Source organism: Schistocerca americana, chromosome X (assembly GCF_021461395.2).
Source record: "Schistocerca americana isolate TAMUIC-IGC-003095 chromosome X, iqSchAmer2.1, whole genome shotgun sequence".
Taxonomy (NCBI): domain Eukaryota; kingdom Metazoa; phylum Arthropoda; class Insecta; order Orthoptera; family Acrididae; genus Schistocerca; species Schistocerca americana.
This window is the reverse complement of record NC_060130.1, coordinates 31,580,086-31,602,262: the sequence shown is the minus strand read 5'-3', so window position 1 is coordinate 31,602,262 and position 22,177 is coordinate 31,580,086. Positions and strand designations below refer to the sequence as shown.

Genomic DNA, 22,177 nt, shown 5'->3' with positions numbered 1-22,177 from the left:
TAGTAAACGAATTATGGATGCAAAAGAGCCACTGTGGTTTAACAATGAAATTCAGAAAATACTGAGGAAGGAAAAGCTACTGCACTCTTAGTTCAAAAGAGAATGCCAAATGCCAACAAGGAAAGGTTACTACCACTGTCATACCTCAGCAAAAGATCTGGCTGAGAAGCAGGGGAAATTATTGTCCTATGTAAAATCGCTAAGTGAGTCAAAGTTTTCCATCAAGTCACTTGACCAGTCTGGTGTGGCAGTAGGAGATAAATGTTTTAAATTTTGCATTCCAGAAATCATTCATGCAAGAGAATCATATAAACATACCGTCATTTGACAATAGCACAAAGACACCTAACAACAATCACCACAAGAGGTCAGCGCTAGCACAAGTTGTTCACATGATATTCGTTGGACTGTTGCCTGTAAACACATGCCATGTCAGTGCTCTTGGAAGAGAGCTGTGGCAGTGACACGGCTCTGTTGTTGTTCCTGTGTAGTGATCTGCAATGACGGGATGGTACAGGATGGGGGGGGGGGGGGGGGGGGTCGAGATTCAAGCAGTAATTAAGAACTTCAATAAAGAAAGGTATGAAAGCGAAGGACATTCATGCCGATTTCCAGAATACACCAGGGGACTCTGCTCCTTTGTCTTCAACTGTTGCCAAGTGGATAAATGAATTTAAATTTGGTCAGGAGAGCTTAGATGATGATCATCCATGAATAGGTCAGCCAAGATGTGTCACTACTCTAGAAATCATTGCAAAAGTGCGCATAATGATCAAGGAGGATCACCAATTTAGAGGGCATGAAATTGCTCACGCTTGCCAGATGTATCTGAAACGTATTCACAAGATGGGTGCCGCGACTCTTGACGCTGGGTCAAAAACGCATGAGAATGGACATATCACAACAATGTTTGGCCTGTTTTAGGAGAAACAAACAAGATCTTTTGTGCTGGTTTGTGACCACGAAGAAACTTTGTTTTACTACTATACCCCAGAGACAAAGCAACAATCAAAGCAGTGGAAACATGCTGAATCTCTGCCGCCAAACTCCTTCAGCGGGGAAGGACTTGGCGTCAGTGTTCTGGGATGCGCCACCAAATTCCTTCAGCGGGGAAGATCATGGCATCAGTGTTCTGGGATGAGAAGGGGATTCTGTTTGTACATTGTCTCCCCACTGGGCAAACAATTACTGGAGAATACTATGCTAACCTTCTGGACAAATTATAACAAAAGGTATGCGAAAAAGGCCAGGTTTAATACGGAAGAAAGTCATCTAGCATCAAGCCAATGCACGCTCACACGCGTGTGCCATCGCCATGGTAAAATTACACAAACTAAGGTATGAATTGTTGCCACACGTGCCTCTTCCCTAAACTGAAAATTTTTCTTTGTGGATGAAGATTCACTTAAATGAAGAATTGGTAGCCTGAATTGATAACTATTTTGTAGGCCTGGAGGAAAATCATTATCGAGATGGGATCAAGGTATTGGAACACTGTTGGACCAAGTGAATTAATCTACAAGCAGGGTACATTGAAAAACAAAAAAGTTTCAGTGACATAAGTACTTTTTTTCTATTCTGTTTCAAGAACTTTTCAAACCACCCTCGTAAGCATCCCTGACACCTGAAATAATTAAAAACAAATAAGTCGCCAGTTGCAGATGGAATCTCAATTTGGTTTTACAAAGAGTGCTATATGGCACTGGACCCTTACTTAGCTTGTATTTATTGTGAATCTCTCACCCAGCAGAAAGACCTAAGCAACTGGGGAAAAAAATACAGAGGCGTCTCCTGTAAATACGAAGGGCGAAAGAACAGACCTACGAAATTACAGACCAATCCGTAACATCAGTTTGCTGCAGAATTCTTGTACATATTCTGGGTTTGAATCTAATCAGTTTCATGGTGACCAATAAGTTTATGTCCACAAATTAGTACAAAGCATCACTCATGGGCAACTCAGCATGCTCTTTTGTCATACGACGTCTGTTCAAAAAATTCCAGAACTTTGTCCACAAAATTTTCTATGCTTATCTTTTAGTTACTATGGATTGTCTCCTTCGAAATACTCTCCTCCACAATTGATACACTGCTCCCAATATCATTTCCACTTCCAGGAGCAGTCTTGACACACCTCTTGCTGGGTCGCATAAAGTGCCATCTGCGAATTTTCTTTTATCTCATCTACCATTGCAAAACTTCATCCTTTTCAACTTTGGAAATAAAAAGAAGTCTGCAGGGGTCATACTATTCTCACATGGAACATCTCATTCTCTTTTGTGAGATCCAAAAAGTTTTTTTGGTTTTGACTCATGAGCCGTGGAATGAACTTGGCGGCAACACAATGCATTCCAAGATGCTGTGTCATTTCATAACATGATCCAATTGAAATGTTACATTCTTCTACAATCTCTCGGACAGTGAATCTTCGACTGGCACACACAATTTCGTTGACGTTCCTGACACAAGCGTCATCAGGGGACATCTAAGAGCATCCTGAACAAGAATCATTTTTGACTTTTGTAAAGCCATTTTTAAAACGTGTGAATAATACGTAACACCGAGTATGGCTTAAGCACTCATTGCTATAGGCTCCCTGCATCATTTGGTGTGTCTCTGTAAAGGTTTTCTTGAGTTTCACGCAAAATTTAATGCAGATGCATTGCTCCTCTAACTTTGCCATCAAAAATTCACAAACCCAGATTCCATATTTCTTGATTTCCGAGAAGCATTTGACATAGTGCCTCACTGCAGACTTTTAACAAAGGTACAAGCACATGGAATAGGTTCCCAGACATGTGAGTGGCTCAAAGACTTCTGAAGTAATAGAACCCACTACATTATCCCGACGGTGAGTGTCCACCAGTGACTAGGGTATCATTAGGATCGTTCCAGGGATGTGTGCTAGGAGCGCTATTACTCATATTTTCTATGTGCATAACTGATCTGATGGACAAAGTGGACAGTAATCTATGGTTGTTTGCTGATGATGATGTGGTGTATGGAAGGCGTCATTGTTGAGTGATTTAGGAGGATAAAAGATGACTTGGACAAAGTTCCCAGTTGGTGCAATAAATGACAGCTAACCCTAAATGTAGAAAAATATAAGTTACTGCAAATGAGTTGGAAAAACAAATCCATAATGCCAGAATCCTGCATTAGTAGTGTCATGAATGAAGAAGTCATATTGTTTCAATATCTGGACATAACTTTGCAATGTGATATGAAATGGAACAAACTTGTGAGGGTCATGGTAGGGAAGGTGAATAATCATCTTTCGTTTGTTGGGTGGATTTTACTAGTGTGGCTCAGCTGTGATGGACATCACATATAGGGTGCTAGTGTGATCTCTTCTTGAGTACAGTTTGAGTGTCTGGGATGCGCAAGGGGTCAAATTAAAGCAGACATTGAGGTATTTCAGAGGCAGGATACTAGATTTGTTAACAGTAGGTTGAAACAACAACATACAAGTATTATGGAGATGTTTCTGGAACTCAAATGGGAATCCCTGGAGGGATTTTGAGGAACACTGTGCTGACTGCAGAACAATTCTGCTTGCACCAACATACATTACGCATAGGGACCACGAAGATAAGAGACGACAAATTAGGACTCATAGAGAGGCATATAGACATTCACTTTTTCCCCACTCGATTGGCAGATGGAACGGGAAAGGAACTGACTACAGTCGAATTAAAATTACTTGATAGATGGCACTTCAAACGCCAATAAGAGTTGTCAGCGTCACACTTGAACTGTCTGGTGTTGCCAAAATCCACCAAAATTGGCCAGTCACTTCCAATTCCTGGTACAGCATTCTTTCTTGATGTATTTGTATCCCGAATTATGAGCCCGACACTTTTATTATGTATTTCATGACACATGATAACTACACCAAAAACAACACACATTAACAATGCTAATGAAAGACACATATTTCATTCATAGCACTAACCAAACACTACTGAATAAATCAGCACAAGGTGTAATTCAGTATCATACTTATAGTTATCATATTCACAGAGATCATCTTTCATTAGATAAGCTTTTCACTACACTGCGTGAAACTGAAATTTTTAAGGTTGCAATTCATAGTTGGAACTGGGTCACTACATTCACATATATAAATACTTCATGCAGTGCTGTGGCATAGCACAATGGTTGGCAGATTAATCTAATGTGTAGCATGTCGTAGGTTTGAATCTCATCAATGTAGCAAAATTTTTAATTCTAAATCTAACCAAATGAGTGTGATTATTATTTTCATTCAATTAATTGGTTTAAATGTATTTTTTTATTTTTAATACTTCGCTGCATCATTTTTCATCATTGTTTTGCCTGTTCTATTTGGTCTTATTTTTCATCTTGTCATTATTTCTTCATTTGGAATCTGTCTCAGTCATCTATAATCCACGACTAAGGGCCCACATGGACTGTTCACTGGTTTCAAACATGGCAGCATGTGCAGCTAGTTTAAGGATAGTTACAGGTAACAAATGACACGGAGAAATTTCAATTTGCTTTCAGCCCTGAAATTGAGTTTTTGTTGTCTTGAGTTTACCCTTAAGGGTTAGCTTTAATCGCCATGAACAAAGCGATAATGATATTAGTACTGCTGCAGACTGTTGACCACAATTTTCTCAGCTGGGTTAGGACACAAGTTTACAGTCAGGGATACAAAACGCGTTGTCTGCCCCAGTTCAGTCACTGGTCACTTTAAATCAATAGTCAACAGAGTATCCAACATTTCTGACATACCTTGCACCAGCCACTAGAAAAATTGCTCTGTGTTAAACATTTAACATAATTTGTGAAGTGAGCCGCTTGTTTGTTGTCACCTGTAACCAAACGGTAGCTGGTAGCCAATGTGGCAACATTGTTGCAGCAAGTGATTGATGTCAACTATCAAGTAATTTTATTCAGACTATTGTAGTGAGACAGGGTACCTTCAGCCATGCACCATATGCTGGCTAGTGGAGTATGTATGTAGATGTGGAATCAGTCTTTCCTTCTCATCCCATCTGGAAAGTCTCCCCTGATCTGCAGTTCTGGGTAACTTTCTCAAAATCTAACCTTTTTCCTAGACCTATCCTTCACCCCTCTTCCTTCCACTTCAACCCTTCTGCCTGAAGAATGAGCTACTGGCTCTGAAAGCTCGCCTAATTATAATCTTCTTTTATGTGTGTGTTCTGCCGCCACTTAGCGAGTAGATTGTTTATCTATCCAATTCAATTATCATGTAATCAAAAGCTGCATTTAACACGCCAAGTCTCTTTTACCAATCATTTTTAATATGTCCTACAGAATGTCCTGTCTATCCTGTCCTTTTTTGAGATTACTGTTTTGCTGTACTTTTCTACAGGCATCATCTTACTTATTAGGAGTCAGTTCATTCATGTTGTTGTTGTTGTGGTCTTCAGTCCTGAGACTGGTTTGATGCAGCTCTCCATGCTACTCTATCCTGTGCGAGCTTCTTCATCTCCCAGTACCTCCTGCAACCTACATCCTTCTGAATCTGCTTAGTGTATTCATCTCTTGGTCTCCCTCTACGATTTTTACCCTCCACGCTGCCTTCCAATGCTAAATTTGTGATGCCTTGATGCCTCAAAACATGTCCTACCAACCGATCTCTTCCTCTAGTCTAGTTGTAGAGCTGCATGTCCTCGGGAAAAATTATGGCTGTAGTTTCCCCTTGCTTTCAGCCATTCGCAGTACCAGCACAGCAAGGCCGTTTTGGTTAATGTTACAAAGCCAGATCAGTCAATCATCCAGACTGTTGCCCCTGCAACTACTGAAAAGGCTGCTGCCCCTCTTCAGGAACCACATGTTTGTCTGGCCTCTCAACGGATACCCCTCCATTGTGGTTGCACCTACGGTACGGCCATCTGTATCGCTGAGGCACGCAAGCCTCCCCACCAACGGTAAGGTCCATGGTTCATGAGGGGAGTTCCTTCATAGTCAACAGTTAAGGAATGGGTGGCTGAATTCATATGTGGCATATGTCTGTAAGATGACTCATGAACAATTTCCTAGAATTACAATCAAATATGAAAATGCTGAGAAAGAACACAGTGTGATATTGCAAGATCAGTAATTAAAAAGATGTGCAAAACAGTTGATGCCGTGGCTGTACCAGAAAGTGAGTGGCATATCTGTTGAAGCCTCACTACAACCTAATGTGAAAAACAATTTGGGACAATCTGACACACAACTGATTCTATGCACCAATCTGTTCCCGTGGATGAGAGATGACCGAAATGAAACAGCAGTTGCACAAAAATAGCCAAGGTGACTTCATCGGAGAGAAAGAGTGGTCATTGTTTTCTAGGATGCAAAAGGGATTTGTATTTTAGATTAGCTTGCAAGACTGAAACAATACCTCACAAATACTATGCAAGTATTCTGACTCAACTGGATGAGAAAATATGGAGCCAAGACCCAGGGGGAAAAAAAAAAGTTTATCGTCAGTGAAATGCATATGGTCACAAAGGCACTTTCACAATAGGAAAACTGGGAGTTTCAAGTGTGAAGTCTTCAAATATCTATTCCATTCTCCAATTTTTTCACATTCTGACTTTAGCTTCTTCTTCTTTTCTTTTTGTATGAATGATTCACTTAAGACTATATGCGTCACAGCTCAAAATCATTTTGTGAGTCAACAACTGGATATGTTTTCACTGCTCTGTCTCTTGTAACTCCGTTGGACATGGAGGTAGCAAATGAGGATATAGGATGTCCATGACATACTGCTGTGCTGTCAGAGTGACCTGAAGTCATATCCGATGCTGCCCCACACGCCCTCTCCCTATGTCGTTGTCATACTGACTGACAACTGCAATCGCGGGTCTTGCAGAATGTGACTCACTGCTGATCACATGACAGGTGCAGGTGTGAAAGGGTTACAATGTGCTCGGTGTACATTACAGCGATTCTCCCATGGGCTCGTCAGACACGGTCAACTGGAAGCTTGCTGACAAGCACGCCGCCCTTACGTTCCCAAGCAGTCCAACATGGGGCCACTACCACATCTGAATGTCTCACAAATCTGCATATTGCATAATTCAATCAGCCTGGCAAATGGAGACACACAATTAGGCCCCTTCAAATTTTGTTACGTGCTGATAATGCTGACTCACAGAAGTACAGGGCATCTGTGTCCTTCACAGGGATCACTCAACATCTTACACTCTTCACATCTCTTATAGCTCCTACCATTCATGGTAACAATCCGAGACACAAACAAAGCTAATGCAATCTGGTGGCCTTTGTATCCATTTCAGAGAGTTGCGACTCTCATAATTTACCACTGGTATGCACACTCGTGAAACTACGTTGCTTCAGGGAGCTTCCCTTTTTTTTCTTCAAGCAGTTTAGTTCTTTGAATCCATTTTTCTTGTAGCTCAGAATAATTATTTTATTGTGTAGCAAACTTACAGACTAGCATTCTGCTCTGAGCTGTCGGAGTTGGCGGTCATGTGTGTGTGAGGTGTGCTTGCTTGTGTGAATGAATGGTGTGTATTTCTATTTCTTTTTCTGATGAAGGTTGTGGCCAAAAGCTTATGTGTAAGTGTCTTAACTGTGCCTGTCTGCATTTTAACGTGCCATCTTTATGGTAATTAGCACTCTATCTTTTCCTACACTGCTGATATTCCAACCTGGAGTTTCCATTGTTTGAACTTATGGTCTACTGTTTTATTTTGCAGTGCACTTCTACAAGTGTAATACACAAATGTTGCCTTAGGAAAGAGTCACAATAACATCCATGTCTACCGTTTGCTATTTTTTACGAAATAGCATGTCACACTCGAAATTTAACTTAGCCAATGAAATAAGTTTGAAGATTTATTGTGTGTAAAAGACACTATGGCCCACTGTGTGGGAAATGTGGGAAGTTCTGTGCAGAGACGGAGTTATCCACAGACGTGGTAAGTCTGGGGAGCTATACGGGTGTTAAAACATCGCCACCTGCTGGGATGAGGGGCCACTTACTCTGTGGTGACACTGTGCCAGCAACGAGCTCCACCAATTGATTAGCACCACACATGACAATGACCAACCAGCTGCTTCTCTGTGCAGAGATATAAAATTTATCGATTTTGGACGTCGGGTGACAATCTGTCACATGGAGAACAATGTTTACTCTGGCAATTTTAACACTAATCTAGTGTTCTGCAACATATTAATGTGAAATGTTGTCTATGATGTTGAAGCGTGTAAGTTAAACTGATATCTGAGAATTTGTTGTTTTTGTGGCACTATCTGGAAAATGACCTCTCTTGCAGCTCCAAGCATAAATGTCAAGTGAAGAAGAATAATTAGCACAGCACACTGGAACCGAGTAGGGATCCGGTTTACTGCTCGGCCACTAAATTAGCATATTGTGAGTACACCAGAATAGACGCTGTACACACTTGCATATACTACATACACAAGTACAAGCATCGATCAAGCTACTGTGAAACTGCACTCTGTGTGACTCATCACTACATCAGAATACTGTAAATGTAGTGATTCCAATTTCTTAAGGTCTCTTCCTGTTTGTTTTCATCAGTTGGATCTTATTTTTCAAGTATGTGGGAATCCAATGAGCTGCCTGTTTGGACACATTCTTTCTGTATGTCCCACAAGTTGGATTCTTTGGAGACACATTGTAACAAGAGTTTTTAGGAATTTGCCTGGAGATTTCACGCTGGGTTCTGTGTGATGTGTTCCATCTTTTATTCTTGGGCCTAAGATTTTTACTACAATTTTACATTCTTCTAATTCAGTTTGCTGTTTTCATGTCTTGTGTTGGACAAAGAGTCTCTCTCATGCATAAAGAAATTCTAATTTGATCACTGTTGTACAATGTTAGATTTTAAAGTTCCAGGAAAAATACTTTTAGTTAACTGAGAGACAGTTTGTATTTTCTGAAGTCTGGATTCTATGGCCTTCTTTTCATTATGATGTTCAGTGGTCTTTTTCACCTAATTATTTAAACTCTTTAACACCAAATACTACGTTGTTGCCTATATAAGTTCAACTAGTGCCATTTTGGTATCAGCCAAGAATTTTTTCTCCAGGTGAAATTAGTAGTCCAATTTTCCTAGCTTGCTCCCTTAATATTTCAAATTGCTTTAGGACATCAGTAATGTTTTTGTCAATTAGTATTATGTCATCGGTATAGGTTACACAATATAATTCTATCTTTAAGTTTACGTTCTAGTCAGTGTAATAGTGCACCTGCTCTTCTCCATTACCTTACAATTTTCTTAGGGGCATAGTTGAATAGCAATGTGATATGCCATCCCATTTTCATATTCTTATGTCTGTCTTAAATTACACTGCTTGAAAAAAAGTGAGACACTCAGAAGGTGGGGAGAAAACAAATTGAAACATAGCGAATTTAGAGGATATGTGATGTTATTTCAGTGATAACAAAACAGAGTCAAATTTACACAGAACTTATCAGTTTGAGCCCACTTATCAATACAGCAATGCACCCTGTCTGGCCTGGACAGTGCGGGAGGATGTCGTAAAGCTGCTGCATACCCTCCTGAGAAAGGTGATCCACAACTGTTGTAACTGGACATTGCAATCATGGATACAGGCAGTGGGACGGAGTTGACGTCCATGTTGGTCCCATAATGTTCTATCGGGGACAGATATGGGGATTTTGCTGGCCACCGGAGTATATCAACATCACACAGACAATTTAAAGAGACACATACTACATGTGGACAAGCACTGGCCTGTTGAAAAATAGCACCACAATACTATTACACACTGCTGTACCATCAGAGTTCCCTCGGCCATTACAAGCCGTGACTTGAAGTCATACCCAATGGCTCCCCACACCATGGGACTCCTTTGTGACCCCCCCCCCCCCCAAAAATGTGGAAGAATGGGACCTCTCCCAATCTCCCCGGGTCACTGTCAAACTTCTCCACGATAGTCATTTGGAGCAGTGCAGGACTGGGACTCATTAGTGAACATAATGTGACACCATTCATTAGCAGTCCATACTTCTCGATCATGGCACCACTTCGCATGCAGTCATTTGCTTGAGTGTTAATGGCAGCCTATGCGCAGGATGGCAATGCCATAGTCTGGCTGCTCCTAGCTGTATGACACAGCATGTTGCAAGGAGTCTATTACAGTGAACTCCTGTTTATCCGAAATGATCAGGACGGTGGCCGGTTCCGATAACGAAAATTTCAGATAAATCAAAGTCCCCCTGTTTTCACATGTGAACACTCCAAATTGTGTCAATATTGCGAAATACGATCGTAAAACGTGCGTAGGGTATGTAAAATGTTTCTGATACAGTTGCAAACAACCCTGTACTTTTTTACTGAAAAAATTGTGTTGACATGTTGAAAAGGCACCAAACTATGATTGAAAACTCAAAGTTTTTAAATGCTGTATAACTAAGCTCGTTTATTTTGCATTCTTACAGAAAAAAATCTCCCTTATTTGGCAGCAGGAAAAAACAGGAGTTTTAATTTTATTACCTGCTCTTTTGAATAAAAAATAAACTACTGAACAAAATTGTGAAACAAATCTAGAGATTACTCAAAGGAACGAAAAGTCTGTCTAGAGGAACTTTCAAGAAAATTAAAAAAAAAAAAAACCTTTTAAGTTATGGACATAGAAGTTCTAGGATGCTTCATTAGAGTTTATTTTTTGGTAACGAAGTCACGAATGTCTTTTTTTTTTTTTTTTGTTTTTTTGCTTGAGAAACTATTGCTGCAACAATACATCTCCACCATTGAAATCAAACTATTTCAGGATAAATCGTCTCCTCCTGTTGGCTGATGTACTCCAGGGCAGTTTGGATCACTTCGTAACAGAATGTGTGAGGAATATTTTTCTCTGATTCATCATCAGAAACATAGTGTTCTAACGCTTTATGATCGGTCACAATTTGGACGATTTCATCCTCAGTCACATGAAAAAATGCCATTTTCCATCCACTCTTCAATGTCTTCGAAGTGTGTGTCTTTACAACCAGATTCTCCAGTAAATTCACCAAAATTATGTCAGCTTGAGTTTCGGTATTGCCTCCTCCTTCCCACCACTTAGGTTGCCTTACGATCTAAGAGTTTTTTCCAAGACCTAACAAGAGGAACTGGAGGAATTAGATTCCAAGCTTCAGCAATCAATGAATAACACTTAAAACATCAATTTTTTTAAGAGCTTCCACAAAATCATCTGCAGCATCAATCACACCTATTCAGTATTCCAGCATCTTGCGTCTGTAATGTTTTTCTATCGCCTCAAGAATACCTTGGTCCATCGGTTGACATAGAGATGTGACATTTTGTGGGAGAAATACAACTTTGATATCCCCATCTTGCAGATCACCTGGGTGATAAGGAGCACTGTCCACAAGAAGTAGCGCTTTTCAAGGAAGTCCATTTCCTTCCATGTAATTTACTACAGCTGGAACAAACTCTGCCTGGAACCACTCTCTGAAGATGACACTGTTCATACATGCCTTAAGACTGATTCGTGTACCTCAGTGGCAAAGCTGGTTGGTTGGTGTCTAAATGCTCTTGGTGTTTTGGATTTGCTAATTAAAGTAAGACACAGTTTATGATTGCCAGTGGCATTACTGCAAGTGAGGACAGTAAATCTTTCTTTGATTTTTTTGTATCCGGAAGCCATTTCTTCTTCTTTAGAGGCAAGGGTTTTTGTTGGCAGCATTTTGTAATTCAACTCAGTCTCATCACATTTGTAAAGTTGATTGCCAGTATAACCTCCTTTGTCAATGATTGTGTGCAGTTTCTTCTTAAAATCAGCGTAGCAGCTTCATCCCCAGATAATGATTTGGCACTGATGGCAATTTCATGAATGCCATGCCGCTTCTTGAAACAATCCTGCCGGCCATTACTTCCGAGGAATTCTTGCTTCTTTCCTTCAATCAGCTCATCAGCTCATTTTGACAAAGTAGAGGACGTGAAACTGACACATCTTTGGCTCTTATTTATTCGTGCCACAAAAATAATGCCTCTTCTAACTGAGGATGTGCACCTTTTCTCATTGTTTTTCAAGATTTCACTGCGCTGCCCAATGCTTGGATGGAACAAAATTTTTCAATTCCTGATCAATTTGTCTTCCGATCAGTAATTGTACTCCTACTCTGCAGCAACTTTTGTGGGTGGCTCACCAGCATCAATTCTCTGCAAAGTGTGAAGCTCTTTTTCCAACAAGATCACATTCGTTTTAAGTTTTGTGCCCGTAGTCACGTTCAGTGTTCTTTTTACAGACACTCGACTGAGTCCTTTATGGTTTTTGGCCCCTTTTATCTCTGGACACTTTAAGGCACATAGTGGGAGCACAAAACCTCAAATCAGAAACACACAGATGCAAAACTTGACAACACTCGAGATGCACTAGACAAACTTTTGATTTTTGAAACCAGGCTGTGGCAGCCATCAAATGAAAGCATTCGATACATCTATGCCATTTCCTCTGTTCTACCCAAGCCCACGTGGCAACACAACAGGGTGTTGTACGTTCACTGTTAAACACTCAGCTTTGATGTACCGACAACAAGTGGAAAGTGTTAGGCGGCGCACTCTAATTGTCGGTTTCGACAGGGCTACGTTGCGCTGCATAGAACAATACTGTATGTACTGTACTTCCAAGGAGTTCCAATAGATGGCTGTGGCATACGAATAAGAAACACACTAGAGCTTCAACCAACACATGCACGAATTGATGATACTTGGACTTTTGACACGCACCAGTGCACTGATTAGCAGTAGATTGCCAAAAAACACTAGCAAATGCTTGGCTCCAGGTGCATGCAAATTGAAACTTGTCAAGCGTCAATCTAGCTAGCCAAAAGTGTAGCTGCACGAGAGTTTATTGTACTTGTTCTCAGATGGCAGTCACAGACATGAACAGATTACAATGTACTCAGTACACTACACAGTGATGCTCCCTTGTAGCGGTCTGATGTAGTCAACTGGAAGATTGATGATGAGTATGCCCTTACTTTCCAACATCAGGCCACTGTCAGATCCAAATACTCCAAAAATACAGATGTTGCAAGGTTTAACCAGGCGACCAAATGGACATCCACAATGAGGTTTCTTTCAAACTCTCATCAGATAATGCTGTCTCACACCAATATGCAGCACCTTCATATCCTCCAGAGTGATGATTCAACATCTGACGCTATTCACATCCCTTATATACCACACGATGCTTGCTAAACAGCAATAAAAACAAAGAACACTAATGAATAATGAAGGAAAAGACAGACTGTTACTTACCATAAAGAAGATACCTTAGGCTGCAGATGGGCAGAATTAAAAGACACTTACACAAAGCTTTCAGCCACAGCCTTCATCAGTAAGTAGTAATCTGTCTTTTCCAACATTGTTGATATTCCTACTGGAGTTTCCATTGTTTCAAGGACACTGATGCTTTTCTGTGAGTGTTTCCTTTATGATGTTTTCTGCATTTTAGCTATTTTTTAAAAAAGAAAAAAAAAGAAAGAAAGAAAAAAAAAAGATTTGTTGCTGGAAAACTTCTGAAGTCCAATAAAGGAGTTACAACAGCCATATATGATTATCTGGTGGACCTTGCAGAACCAAATTCTAGGGCTGAAATGTACTGTTGACCAATGGGCATTAATCAGAATGAATACTAAATAAAAAATTAAATCCAATTTTACACAAAAAACTCAGGTTCTATCACTGTTGTTTTTCGTTCTATTTTGCTCTTATGTTTGCTATGACCTGTTAAGCAGAAATTTTCTTTCTATCTATAGAGTTACATTTGCTGTAATGTATCTTACCTGCATGTTGTTTCTTCTTTCTTCTCACTGCTGCCCCAATCATGGCAAGCAAGTCATCCTCACTGCATTTGCTTTGTATTGCATCTCTGAAACAACAGTTAAAACACCCGTTAAACAGTACCAGGCCAACACCACATAGTGAAATGTTGGTACACTAAAAAGGAAGAAAAACTTTGCAGAAATCTTCAACAGTAATCTTGTAGTCTGCAGTAGGCAACAGCAGGATAACAAACCCACTGGACAAAAATGGGAAAGTCATGATAGAAGTTACTTTTATTTTTATAAATAAACAGGTATCTTACACAAATGCTCAAGAGTATACATAGGATCTCGGGCTGAAGAGGTGGAGCAGAAACTGACATTAGTTTTGTTGAAGAGGGAGTAGTGGAACACAGCACAATTTCTTGCAAAATGAAGCCAAATTTATTGATAAACTGTTAATTAATTGCCAAGCTCACTAATGTGACCATTTTACAACAGGTACTTACTGCTTGGAGTATATGTGACTTTTCAGGCTTGCCTGATAGATCTGTTGCAAAAACACTTTGGGTTCCCCACCAGATAACATTATGCAAGTCCCTCCCTCAATATTTCAGTGACACAACGTTTTGGCATCTTCAGGTGATGGTGATTTCCACCATCACTGCTGCAAGATGCAACTGGCAATTTCCACATGACAGCTTTGAAATTTATCATGTGGATGACTATGACCATCATATTTAGAATTCAGAGGATTTCATAGAATACCTGAAGATGCTTAAACTAGAACTTTCAGATCTTTTAGTTAGCTCAAATGTTATATCATTACTTACAAAAGTGCCCTGCAGCCCTCATTAGAGGTTATTAGCAGCAAGTTTGAGAAAGAAATTGTGGTGCTGTTTAAAAATGTGCATACCTCATCCTATTTCTTATGTAACACCAACTACTTTAATCAAGTGGACAGTGTTCCCATGGGAGATCCTCTATTTCCCTTAGTAAATATCCAACATTCCTCCTTCTGGCAGAATGCTGAAGAGACATTTGTGGTGTGGCCCACATAATACAGACACTACCTATGTTCCTGCAGCATTTGCACTCGGTCCATCTAAATATTCAGTTCACTGTGGAAGTACAAAAAGATAGCAGCTTACCATTCCTGGATGTCACGGTTAGAAGAAAAGCTGACAGAACACTGCGGCTTAGTCTCTACTGCAAACTGATACACGCAGAGTTATATTTGCGGTCCAAAAGTTGCCATCACCCTCCACAATGTGGTAGTGTCTTACACTCCCTGGCACATAGAGCACACGTGATCTCAGATACCGACAGTCTGCCTGGTGAACTGTAACACCTAAGAACAGTGTTCCAGCAGAATGTTTATTCTTGTAAACAGATTTGCAATGTGTTCTGAGCAAAGCAAGTTCAGTGTAGGGATGTAAATGAAGTTACTTAGACAAGCACTGCAAATGGCTTTCCTACCATATTTCAGCGGCATGTTTTCAAAAATAGAAAGAATCACTAAGAGAAACAGAATCAAGTGCGTTTTTTGTCTACCAGCAAAACTAAGGAATTGTTTGTGTTCAGTTAAAGACAATCTTGACCTTAGAAAACACAGATCATATATAAGATCTGATGCCATTATGGGAAATCTTATATAGGGCAGACACCTCACATTGTGCAAGAACACTGTGTTCAACAGCGCTGACAAAAATGCCACCCAGTAAATTAGTGGTAGCAGAGCACTGCCTGAATACAGGGCACCACATGTTTCCCAAGAGGACTGAAATTTTATTCTCAGGATCATCACTCTAGGATTGTGTTTTTAAGAATGAGGCATGTATCCATACGGTGGGCAATCTTACCAACAGGAATATGGAATTTTGACTAAGCACTGCCCAGAATCCAGCACTGACTGCCATGAAATTAAAACAGTAGAAACCAGATCCTCCGATGTATGACCTGATGCAGCACCTTGCAGAGAGTTAATTCAGCGTTTAACCACACGAGTGTCCAGAAGTGCAGTCATTGCCCACAACACATAAGCAGAAGGCTACTATGAATGGCATTTCCATCCAACTGGGAGTGCCTTCGTACTCCTGCTTCTAGCCTGACAAATTTCAATTCTGCTGTGCAAATATCACCAGTCACATCTTGCAGCAGTGATGACAGGACCCACCACTACCTGAAGATGACGAACAGTTGTGTTGGTGAAATATTGTGAGGCTTGCACAAAGTTATTCAGTGGAAAATCTGAGAAGATTCGTATACATTATTTTTCTGTGATGCAGGTAATGTGCAGCCAAATGTGATAATTTTCTGCATTTGCCTTTTTGTACATTTCAAAATACCCCAAAAATTGGCGAGAAACACTGAATATATGACATAACCAGATGACATACCCCACAGCATGTGCAGCAGTCGGGGTTGAGTGTAAAGGAATGATTGAGCAGTGCAATACTTTCATTTGAGCAAACAGAGCAAATTTCGAAAACATTTTGTAAATATGATCTGTTGTAAATGTAGATGTTACAAAATTATTGTCCCTGCTGTAATCAAGCAAAAGCAGTTCTGATTTTGTGTTTTTTGCTTCTGTCCTCTTTTTGTTTACAGACATTAGTTAGTAAAGAAAACATAGGTCATTTAATGGCAATGATGCTATTCTGAAGTTTATACTCATCTACTTTTTATGCAATACGGTAGGTTTTGATTTGTACTGTACTTTGCAAGAAATCAAGGAAACTGCAAGATCGGTAAATAAAATAATAAACTTCAATATAAATACATAATTGTTAAACACAATGAAAAAATACTGCCTGCCATATGCAAGACTCAAATCCTGAACGCCATCACTAAAGTCGCACATGTGTGTCCGTAGCCACAATGATATGAATACTTGACTTGGGTTGGGATGATCAAGTGTGACAGACCGAGAGGCTCTACCACTGCAAGCATGACAAGGTACATCATCTGGTGACATTTATCATTCACTTTTGACACATTTCCCAACATTTGTATCGTATCCAACATTTGTGATCCCATGTGTCTTGTATTAAATTACTTGTCTCAGGGTCATCTACAGTGCTTTGGAGGTTTTTAAATGTTAATACGCATCACCCTGTCTGTCTGTGTGTGTGTGTTTGTGTGTGTGTGTGTGTGTGTGTGTGTGTGTGTGTGTGTGTGTGTGTGTGTGTTTATATATATGAAACAAATACTAACAAAGAGATAGAGGGCCTGGCCAGTACTTACCTCAGCTCAGTACAGCCGATACATACACAAAACAGAACAGAAAATTGACGTATCCTAGCTTTCGGAACTTCGTTCCTTCATCAGGGAGGAGAGAGGGGAAAAAAGGGGAAGAAGGGAAAGTGGATTCAGGTTTTGCATCGGGGTCGGTTACAGGGGTAGGAACCGCTGGGAAGAGAAGGTGGTCTGGGAATATTGTAGGGTTTGACAAGGATGATACGGAGGTTAGGGGGTTGGCAAAAGGCAACTCTGGGTGGTGTGGGGAGAATATTGTCAAGGGATGATCTCATTTCAGGGCTTGACTTGAGAAAGTCATATCCCTGGCGGAGTAATTAGTTGATGTATTCGAGGCCAGGATAATATTGGGTGACAAGGGGGATGCTTCTGTGTGGTCTGGGGGTAGTACCATTGTTGTTGGGTGGGGAGGAATGTATTGCTTGGGAGATCTGTTTGTGGACAAGGTCTGCAGGATAGTTGTGGGAGAGGAAAGCACTGATATATAATATAATACAGGGAAACATTCCAAATGGGATAAATATATCTAAAAACAAAGATGATGTAACTTACCAAACGAAAGCATTGGTATGTTGATAGACACACAAACAAACACACACACAAAATTCAAGCTTTCGCAACCCACAGTTGCTTCATCAGCAAAGAGGGAAGGAGAGGGAAAGACGAAAGGATGTGGGTTTTAAGGGAGAGGGTAAGGAGTCATTCCAATCCTGGGAGTGGAAAGACTTACCTTAGGGGGGAAAAAGGACAGGTATACACTCGCACACACACACACACATATATCCATCCGCACATATACAGACACAAGCAGGGTATATGTGTGGATGGATATGTGTGTGTGTGTGTGTGTGTGTGTGTGTGTGTGTGTGTGTGTGTGTGTGTGTGGCATACTGATCTGATCTGAACTATGCAGCCTTAAAATGGAAGTTTTTTGATCACTCCTTATTTTGCTCCCTGCCACATTGGCAATATGTACCGCAAATCATCAGACAGACGACCTTCCTGCATGCTTCATGTTGTGTCTAGACAAGACAGCCTAGACACAATGAGAGGAAGCCGAAAGGCATGCTCTAAGTTAAAAAAGGAGGGCGTGAGGTCTGAAACAGGATACGTAATGAATGCTATAAAGAAAAGTACGTAGCTTCTGGAATACTTAACTTTAATCCATCCTTTTGGTACATCTGGAGATTGTGGTGATACAAGTGAGACTCTTTATATACATGCAATGTTACTAATGGCGCCTTGCTAGGTCGTAGCCATTGACTTAGCTGAAGGCTATTCTAACTATCGGCTCGGCTAATGAGCAATGCTTCGTCCATGTAGTCGCTAGCAAAGTCGTCCGTACAACTGGGGTGAGTGCTAGTCCGTATCTCGAGACCTGCCTTGTGGTGGCGCTTGGTCTGCAATCACACAGTGGCGACACGCGGGTCCGACATGTACTAATGGACCCTGGCCAATTTAAAGCTACCACCTAGCAAGTGTGGTGTCTGGCGGTGACACCACATTCCTCCCCTGCAAATCGGCGAATGGTCGTGTTATAAGGCTTCCGCCCGCCGTGGGGAGAACCCCATGTTGACGTATGCGATGAGGTGGGGAGCCTAACAACAGGCGAGGCTGTGCCACCCGCACGCGGCCATTCGGTCCAAGGGGAGCTAGGAAACACCTGAAAACCTAGTCCAGGGTGCACGTCAACATGCGGTGTATGTGCCCGTAAAGAGACAGGAGGGGCCGAAGGGTCGACCTCCATTGCGTCGGGGTACCCGACGCGCGAAGACGCCATGTGGTCCGGAGCGGGCAAGAGTTCCATGGTGGAGGACAGCTGGTCACGGGAAGCGATCGGCGGCGTGTGACCCAGGGAGGCGCTTGGTGGCTGCAGCGAAGCGTCCACTGCGGGCGGCACCAGCTGGACAGGCGGCGGCGGCGGAGGCGGCAGCGGCGCGTCGCCATGGGGCAAAATGGAAGGCATCGTTGGTAACACCTGGGGATGAGGCGAGCCAGTAGATGGGTCCCCAGGGCGCTGACCGGATGGCACCGTCGCTGAAAGCAGACGGGGAGCGGCAGAACCCGTGCGACGACAGAGGCGCAGCTGATTGAGATGCCGACGCACCTCACCAGAGGCCCCCAAAACCAAATACATCACGCGGCCGAGGCAGCGAAGAATGTGCACTGCGAGCCAACGCCGTGAACCTCGATAGTTGCGATAAAATACAACGTCGCCTGGAGCAAAAGCAGAAGTCTGCCGCTGCACAGGAACCTGATGCGGCGGGTGCAGCAAAGACATCAAGTTTCGATGAGGACGACTGTGGAGCAACTCAGCTGGCGAGCGACTATCTCGGGGCTGAGAGCGATACAAAGACAAAAAGAGCAACAACGCGTCCTCCCGAGAATACGACTCTTTCAACTTCAACATCTGTGACTTGAAAGTCCGGACCAATCGTTCAGCGGCACCGTTTGACTGAGGCGAAAACGGCGCGGATGTCAGATGTTGAATACCATTGGCCTGGCAGAATGACTGAAATTCTGCGGACATGAATTGTGGGCCATTGTCGGAAACAATAGTCTGCGGAAGACCTTCAATGCAAAAGATGCAGACAACGCTTGGATGGTGGCAGTTGATGTCGTGGAAGACATCCGGACAACAAAAGGAAAATTACTGAAGGCATCTACCAGAACAAACCACCGAGCATACCAGAATGGACCAGCAAAATCGATGTGCAAGCGTTGCCAAGGGGAAGTGGCTTTTGGCCATGCAAAGACTTTCCGCGGCAGTGCGGATTGTTCTTCGGCACACGCCATGCAAGAAGAACACATATTCGTAATCGCAGCATCGATTCCGAACCAAGTACAGTGCTGACGAGGAAGTTGTTTCGTTTGCACTATACCCCAATGTCCTTGGTGAAGAAGCCGTAAAACAGAGGACTGTAACGAACGTGGGACCACGATTCTGGACTGATCATTATCAGAACGCAACAACAAAACACCGCGTCGAACAAAAAGTCTCTCCTTGTGAGCAAAAAATCAGCAAACCAACGGATCCTCGATCCGAGACTTTGACAAAGGCCATTGCGTAGCAACAAAATGCAAAACGGTAGCAAGGACCGGGTCAGCAGCTGTGGCTGTAGCTACACGACGAAAATCAATCGGAAACGAGTCGACCACGTCATCGGTTTCCGAATCAATGAACATGCAAGCAAGTTCAGAAGAATCAAATGCTCTATCCTCAGCAACAGGCAAACGGGACAACGCATCGGCGTTTCCGTGCTTAGCAGTGGACCGATACAAGATATCGTAGCGGTACTGCGAGAGGAAAATAGACCAGCGAATGAATTTCTGTGCTGTACGCGGAGGTACAGGCTTGTTCGGATGAAAAAGCGACATCAAAGGTTTGTGGTCTGTGATGATGGTAAAGTGACGACCATACAAGAAATCATGGAACTTAGTAACACCAAACACGAGAGCCAAAGCTTCTTTCTCTATCTGTGAATAATTTCTTTGCGCAGACGAGAGCAATTTGGATGCAAAGGCAATAGGGCGATCATGCGACCCATCTTTGTGCGCAAGCACAGCACCGATCCCGAAATCCGATGCATCTACCATCAACAAAAGGGGTTTCTGGGGATTGAATGGCGTAAGGCAAGTATTAGAAAGCAACGCCGATTTCAACTGGCGAAAGGCGCGTTCGCATTCCGTCGTCCAGACGAACGGAACACCCTTACGGCGTAAGCTATGAATCGTAGCTGAAATGGAAGAGGCATTGCGCAGAAAGCGATGATAATAGTTAATTTTACCCAACACACTCTGTAGCTGCTTCAAATTCTGCGGCGAAGGCAAGTCTTGTATGGCACGGAGGTGCTCTGGACTCGGATGTATGCCTTGGGCATTGATGACATGTCCCAGGTATGGTAAGTCACGAGCAAAAAACACACATTTGTCCTTCCGCAAGCGAAGACCATTTTGTCGCAATACCTGAAATAATGTTCGTAGGTGTGCTAAATGGTCGTCTGCTGTCTTTCCGGAGATCACAATATCGTCCAGATAGTTCGCAGCAGTAGGGAATGATGCACAAACAGTTTGTAAATATTGCTGAAACAATGCAGGGGCGGATGCACACCCGAATGGCAGTCTTTTGAATCGGTACAAACCAAGATGCGTGTTAACCACCAAGACGCACTGGGATTCTTCGTCCACTGGTATTTGGAAGTATGCATCTGTGACGTCCAACTTTGAAAAATATTTACCCGGGCACAGTTTGTCAAAAAGATCTTCCAGGCAGGGTAATGGAAAAGTTGCAAACACTAGTTGTGGATTCACAGTGGCCTTGAAGTCCACACAAAGTCTCAGTTTTCCGGAAGGTTTGGGCAAAATTACTAATGGTGAGGCCCAGAGAGAAGCCTGCACACGTTCAATTACACCTTGTGATTCTAAATCGTGTAATGTTCTTGCAACCTCATCACGCAATGCATGAGGAACATTGCACGCTCTGAAAAATTTCGGTTGCCCGTTGACTTTCAGTTCCAAATGTGCTTCATAGTTTTTAGCGCAACCTAAGCCCGGCGCAAAAATGTCTGCAAATTCTTCACACAGACGAGAAACACAGTCTGAAGGCACAGTCTGATTCACTGATAGGACCTGATTTACTATAGACATGTTAAACAACTGAAATAAATCGAAACCAAACAAGTTCACTGCAGTAGAAGAACGAAGAACATAAAATGAGACAAGTTTTGTTTGTCCCTTGTATGTTGCAAGAAGGCTGCACTGTCCTAACACAGGGGATATTCTGACTTGAATAACTATTTAACATAACATTTGCGGCACGCAACGGAGGTTTGCCCAGTTGTTTGTACGTGTCGTGATTGAGCAACGAAACTGCAGCTCCGGTATCGAGCTGGAATGGTATGACCATTCCATTAAAATCCAAATCTACAAAAAGTTTACTGTCCTGCTGACGACAAGAGCAACTGTCTCGTGCAATTTGAACTGATACAGGTACAGCATCACTTGCTAATTGACGTGATTTCTGGCGACGTCGACGCACACTTTGTGTGGGACGAACACTGTCACTGTTTGAGAAAGTGGCACTGGACGGGGTGGAATTCACTACATGAATGTCCATGGGCGAAGGTCCACGAGGCTGAGTGTCCTTGG

At 42.1% G+C, this 22,177-nt stretch overlaps 1 protein-coding gene across 1 annotated transcript in view; it reads right to left on the bottom strand.

Moving 5' to 3' along the window:
• LOC124554976 (molybdenum cofactor biosynthesis protein 1-like) overlaps window positions 1–22,177 on the bottom strand; it is a 69,118-nt gene that overhangs the window by 11,753 nt on the left and 35,188 nt on the right. The window contains exon 6 of the mRNA XM_047128715.1: window positions 13,793–13,878. Coding sequence (XP_046984671.1) covers window positions 13,793–13,878 — 86 coding nt within the window. The remainder of the gene's footprint in view (window positions 1–13,792; window positions 13,879–22,177) is intronic.